Genomic DNA, 6,257 nt, shown 5'->3' on the forward strand with positions numbered 1-6,257 from the left:
TCAGCATTGACTCCATGGTAGTGAGTTTTTTGCTTTGCTTACTACCTCTCAGGCATGCTGTTAGGGAGTAATCCTTTGACTGCAGAGGACAGACTTGTAGATGGAGCTGATGACGGCTGGGCTCCTGTTCTGAAAGGGCTTTTGCCTTAGACTCGATTGTTGTTGTAGGGCCTGTGTATGCAGTGCTCCCTGATCCTGCTTCGCCCTCCCAATCGTTGCCACGTTTGAGCCCTTTCTTGCAGTCCTGTGTCCATCAATCTCATGATGACCCTCTCATTTCTGCTGATGCTCGTTTTCACTAAGCATGCTGCTAAACACAAGGTCAGCGGTTTGAAACCACCAGCCACCCCGCAGGAGGAAAGCATGGCTTTCTGCTTCTGGACAGCGTCGCGGCTTCAGAAACCCTGCTCCTCTGCCCCCAAGGTTGCTAGGAGTCGGAATCAGCTTGATGGCAGTGGCTTGGTTTGCCATCTTTTTGGACTGTCTTTCTCCAGGGACTGACCCCTCCTGATAATATGCCAAAGTACCTGAGACCAAGCGTCACCATCTTCACTTCTAAACAGGGTTGACTCGGGAAAGCGAATACCCACGTGTTGTCAGGAGAGACCAGTCCCTGGAGAAGGGCCTCATGCTTGGTGAAGTGGAGGGGCAGCGAGAGAGGAGGGCTCTTGACGTGATAGGCGGACACAGTGGCTGCCACAGTGGGCTCCCACAGGACCATGGTGAGGGGGCGCAGGAGCGGGCCATGTTCCCTTCTGCTGTACGTAGAGTTGCTACGGGTCAGAACCGACTCACGGGTGTCTAACACCACCACCAGCACCACCGGCTGAATCTTGGCCACAGCACCGTGCTGCAGGCAGAAGCTCTTGTTTGGGTCGGGCAGGGCTCAGGTTTGAGGTTTAAAGTTTCCAGGTGAGCTCAGGACCACACCGTTAGCCGTCCATCCTGCTTCCATGGCTTTGGGTTGCCTGAGCCCACCCACCCCAGCTTTTGCTGTAAGTCATGACTCATGCTCAAGGAGGAGGGGTTTATGGGCGAGTACACCAACGGGAGGCCTTAGAGTCCTGCCCCCCGGACACGTGACTTAGACTGGTAATGGAAGTGAGAATTCAGCAAGGCTGTCTCCCACCCTCCCTCCTGTCCCAAGCAGCCACTTCCCCCACCATCTCTGGCTTCTCAAACCCTCTCGATTTGGGCCCGATGGCAGCTCCTTCTCTGCTGCCCGTCGCTGAGCATGGGGGCTGGTGGGAGCAGCCTGTGAGCCTCAGAGCAGACACTCTCAGGCCCGAGTGTTTTCCGTGTGGGCAGCAATTTCCAGCCAGTTTGATCCGCAGATTCCCTCCCTAGTGAATTGTCTGCCTCTGAGATGGCTCTGGAAAGCATACGGCGGATGGGGCAGGGGACAGGTGGGGTTAAACACCGCTGCCTCCTGCACGCGCGCCTCTTCGATGACAGCGGGTGGCAGATGTTATGTGTGTGTGTTGACATGTGTCTGTGTTCAGTATGTGTGGGGGTGGCCATCGGTGAATTATGTGTAGGCACATATATGCACATGTGTCTCATTGCATGCCTTTGTGCGTGCACAGTGTGACATGAATGCGTATGTGTGCACACGCGTGAACACGCCACGTGTGGATTTTACGTCCCATGTGCCTGTGTGTGCACATGTATACAATGCAGGCAGTGTGTTCACTGTGTGTGTTTGCCAGGTACACTGCATAAGTGCATGTGGGTGCATACGTGCACATACGTGTGCTGTGTGTGTGCCACTGAGCACATGGGTGCTTGTGCCCGTGTTTCACCTATGTGAAGACCTGCATACATGTGGTGTGTCTGTACATGTGCTCATGTTAATTGCACGTGCACATGGCTCGTGTACACACGTGTGTACATAAATCCATGCATTCATTGCATGTGTACATATACTTGTGTCCATATGCCTGCATTCACTGCACATATGCACGTACTTGTGTGCAAGTGTACTTGTGCCACTGTGTTCATTCCATGTGTTTGTCTTGTGTGTATGTGTACATGTATGTACGCTCAAATTTTCACTACATGTGCATTTGTGCCCATGTACATCTGCACAGGTCTATGTACACCTGCCCATGTACATCTGCACAGGTCGGTCCATGTACACCTGCATACATGTACCAGTGTGTTTGTGGCATGTATACACGTGCCTGTGTGTGTGTGCACGTGTGATTGTGTGTACACGTATCCATGCGTGCACCTGCATGCCTGCGTGCTGGTTGTGTGTGTGCATGTGTGCGTGTTCCCCAGGCCGATGCCTCACGCAGCTGACCCTGTCCCCGCAGTGTGCGGCTGAGTGCAGCAGCCTGCTGCGGACCCTGCACGGCCTGGAGCAGGGGCACCTGCGAAGGGCACTGGCCCTGCGGCAGGAGGAGGACCTCGCGCAGGCGCACCGGCAGCTGGCCCTCTTCCAGCGGAGCGAGCTGCACAGGATCTTTTTCACCCAGATCAAAAGCGCGCTTCTCAGCGGGGAGCTGACGCCGGAGGCGGCCAGAACGCTGCTGCAGGACTACTCGGAGAGCCAGGTAACGGAGAGCCAGGTAACGCTCCCTCGGACCAGGCTGCCCTCAGGCAGTCGCTGTCCTCGGCTGCCCCCCACCCGCCGCTCCTCTCCAGGGAGCGCAGGTCCCTTCTCCAGGACAGTGCCAGCAACCAACTCTCTCCTTCTGCCTCTGGCTGCAGGGAGTCCCCGGAGAGCAGGGGGCGGGCAGGGCTGGGTGTGAATTCCACCTCCACCCTGTCACCTGGTGAACTTGTGCAGGTGAGCTCACCTGTCTCACGGGTGTCCAGCGCCCACGCTCACGGTGATCAAGGTGGTAGGAGCTGACCCCCGGCCAGCCGGGGCTGGGCGTGATTTCCCTCAATAGCCATTGCAATGAAAACGGGACAGCGGGTGAGCTGGCCAGCCCTGAGGCTCACCTGAGGTCATCCTTGGTGTCCTCCCCCCGTGATGGGTCACTCCTGCAGCGATCCAGAGGCTTCCACTCACTCATGTTGAGAAGTGGACCGCCAGGTCTTTGTTCTAGTCTACCTCAGTCTGGACGCTCCACTGGAGCCAGGCCCCCTCATCCCGCGATCCTGTTCCTATTCCAAGCACCTGGGCTCAGCTTCCTGTCTCAGTGATAGGCGAGCCATCAGAGTACAGCAGGCAGACGGGTGGGTGGGGGATGTATGGATCCCACGTACTGTGTGTGTGTCTGTATTAAAGAACCTGGGCAGCATAGTGGTTCTGCATTGGGCTGCTACCTGCAAGGTCAGCCGTTCGAAACCACCCACCGTTCCAAGGGAGAAAGATAGGGTACTCGAAGGGGCAGTGCCACCTTGTTCGGTAGGGTCAGTACAAGGCAGTATTGGCTTGATGAATTGCAGCACGGTCTTTGAAGAAGCTGACAAGTTGACATGAGGTCATCCTGGAGTAGGGTGGGTCTAACCCAATAGGAGGGAAGCACCACTTAGAAAATTCAACGCCGGGATAGACTTCTCTCTTTGGTTTTAATTAGGCGTAACTCCCCCCTCTTTCTCTCTTAAAAACAAAAACAAACCAGGCCCATGTGGAAGAGCTGATGGACTTCTTCCAGGCCACGAAGAGGTATCACCTAAGTAAGAGGTTCGGCCACAGGGAGTACCTGATCCAGACCATGCAGTCCTCGGAGACCCGGGCCCAGGGCCTTCTGAATGCCGCAGCTGCTCAGCTGACCCGCCTCATCCAGAAACACGAGCGGTAAAACCCCACGCAGACCCAGCCAGCCGGCCGCAGGCTCCTCCCGAGACACTCCTTGATGGGTGTGTCGAGTCTTTCCGGTTCACAGTGCCCCGCGTACAACCGCACGCAGCAGCCCCGCCCGTCCCGCACCGTCCTCCCCATTGTTGTGTGAGCCCGTTGTTGCTGTCACTGTGTCCACCCACTCTTTGAGGGTCTTCCCCCCCTTTTTTTTACAAACGTTGCCTCTATCCGGGGCGACATTTGCTCTTGCTCACTCATCATCTGCTCTGGCTGCTTTGTGAAGAAGCCGGTCTCTTGTTGGAATAGCTCCTTGCGTTGTGGACTTGATAGACGGACGTGATAATCAAGGCACATGTTCATCATTTGGCTTCAACCCTGTGTTAGGGAGGGTTCTTTAGAGAAACAAAACCAGAAGACTTATGAATAGATAGATAGATCGATCGATGGATAGATAGATAGATCGATAGGTACAGAGGGCTCAGTTCAACTCACTTTCGTGGAACAATTCAAACACTGAAGGTCCTTCAACTCACTCAGGCTGCCAGGCCAAGGCCAAGGAAGCAGACAGCAGTCTGCCCTCAGGTAAGAGGTAGAGTTGGCCCACAAGCAGACAGCAGGGTGGGGCAATGGTAGTCACCAGGAGTGTAGCAAACAGGAATCTTAAGCTCCAGCGATGTACTTCCTTCAACACGATCCACCAGCAGCGTGGCAAAGCAGGTCTCAAAGGAGGGACACAGTCCATGGGTTAGCTTGGCCCACGGGCAATGCAGCACACGGTTGAGGCAAGGAACTAGCTCAAGCAGCAGCACGCTGGTCTGATCACCAGGGAGAAAAAGAGAAGTGGGGGTCGGCCTTGGAAAGCCATTGATCTCGTTGCTGTCCAATCAAGCTGTAACCTGATTAAACTCCCCCCACAGTTCCTATGGAAGCCTAGTTGACACAACCTCTCACAAACTCCTATCCACTAGCAGCCAGCTTGATGTCGCTGTTGTCGTTGGTGTGGTGTCCATCTGCCTTGTTGACCCTGACTCACGAGGACCCCACTTGTGCAGAGCAAGGCTGCTCCGTGGGGTTTTCCAGGCACTGAGCTCTCAGGAGCAGATGGTCAGGCAGGTCACTGAGTGCCTCTGGCTGGGTTCGACCCACCAGGCAAGAAGGAGAGGCAAGGAGGACAGATGGACATGGTAAACACAAGGAGGCTTTGGGAAGAGTACCTGCCTCATATTGGATTAGGACCCACCCTCCTCCGGGATGACCCCATGGGTCTTGTTAACTTCTTCAAAGACCCTATTTCCAAACCGGGTCACACTCACAGGTTCTGGGGGCCAGGGGATCGTATTTTGGTGTGGAGTTGCACACAAACAAACTGGTGTCCTGGGTTAGTTTTCTCAGGGCTGCCGAATCCAGGTCCCACAAACTGGATGACTGGCAAGGACAGATACTTACTCGCTCACAGGTCTGGGGCTGGGAACCCAAAACCAAGGTGTTGTCCAGGGTCACTCCTTCTGGGGCGCCAATGGGAGCATCGGTCTGCCCCAACCCTCTCTCCCAGCTTCCGGTTCGGCAAGAACGAAGACCAAAAATGAAAGCCAATTGGTTTTCATTCAACAGACTGCACTCATTTTGTTTCATGACATTACATTGTCGTCAGTTCCCACAATGCAATGGCATTCTGCCCTCTGCCTCCTTGTGTGTACCATTTCCACCTGCCTTTCTGTCCTCTCCCTTCCTGCCTCCTGGGTTTTATCCCTGGGCCAACGCTGCTCTTTGCTGGCAGGCGGCTAACTGCTAAGGAGTCCCTACTGTCCTGGCGTGATTGTTCATGGTTGCGCTGCCCATCGAGCCCTGAGGAGAGCTCAGCTCCTTGCTCAAAGAATGACTAAGGGCCACCATCTGGGGACCTTCTAACAAATAAGCTTTGTCTTTTTTGGGATTCTGAATCTTGTTCCATATTTTTCTCCCATCCTGTCCTAGTCCTACTGTGGTGGTCTTTCACAGAGTGGTTGCTGGTGGGAGCTGGGCACTGTGTAGTTCCTATGGTCTCAGGGTCGGCTGGTGATCCCTGGCTTGTAAATGCATCCCTCCAGCCTCTGCCTCCTTCCATCACACGGCCATCTTCCCCCATCTATCTCTCTGGATCTCTTCTTACTCCTTTTTAAAAAATCATTTGATTGGGGCTCATACAACTCTTATCACAATCCATCCATCCATCCATGTGCCAAGCACATTTGAACATTTGTTGCCATCGTCACTTTCAAAACATTTTCTTTCTATTGAGCCCTTGGTATCAGCTCATTTTCCCCCTCCTTCCTCCCACTCCCTTATGAACCCTTGATAATTTATAAATTATGATTTTTTCTTGTCTTACACTGACTGATGTCTCCCTTCACCCGCTTTTCTGTTGTCTGTCCCCCTGGGAGGGGGATATATGTCAATCATTGTGATTGGTTCCCCCTTTTCCCCCCACTTTCCCCTTCCCCTCCTGGTATGGCTCCTCTCA

At 54.2% G+C, this 6,257-nt stretch overlaps 1 protein-coding gene across 1 annotated transcript in view; it reads left to right on the plus strand.

Moving 5' to 3' along the window:
• Positions 1-6,257, plus strand: part of EVC2 (EvC ciliary complex subunit 2) — a 113,501-nt gene that overhangs the window by 57,968 nt on the left and 49,276 nt on the right. Inside the window, exons 9-11 of the mRNA XM_045289481.1 lie at positions 2,319-2,558; positions 3,579-3,754; positions 4,810-4,861. Coding sequence (XP_045145416.1) covers positions 2,319-2,558; positions 3,579-3,754; positions 4,810-4,861 — 468 coding nt within the window. The remainder of the gene's footprint in view (positions 1-2,318; positions 2,559-3,578; positions 3,755-4,809; positions 4,862-6,257) is intronic.

Source organism: Echinops telfairi, unplaced genomic scaffold (assembly GCF_000313985.2).
Source record: "Echinops telfairi isolate 266 unplaced genomic scaffold, ASM31398v2 ScPeMD7_28;HRSCAF=97, whole genome shotgun sequence".
Classification (NCBI taxonomy): Eukaryota; Metazoa; Chordata; class Mammalia; order Afrosoricida; family Tenrecidae; genus Echinops; species Echinops telfairi.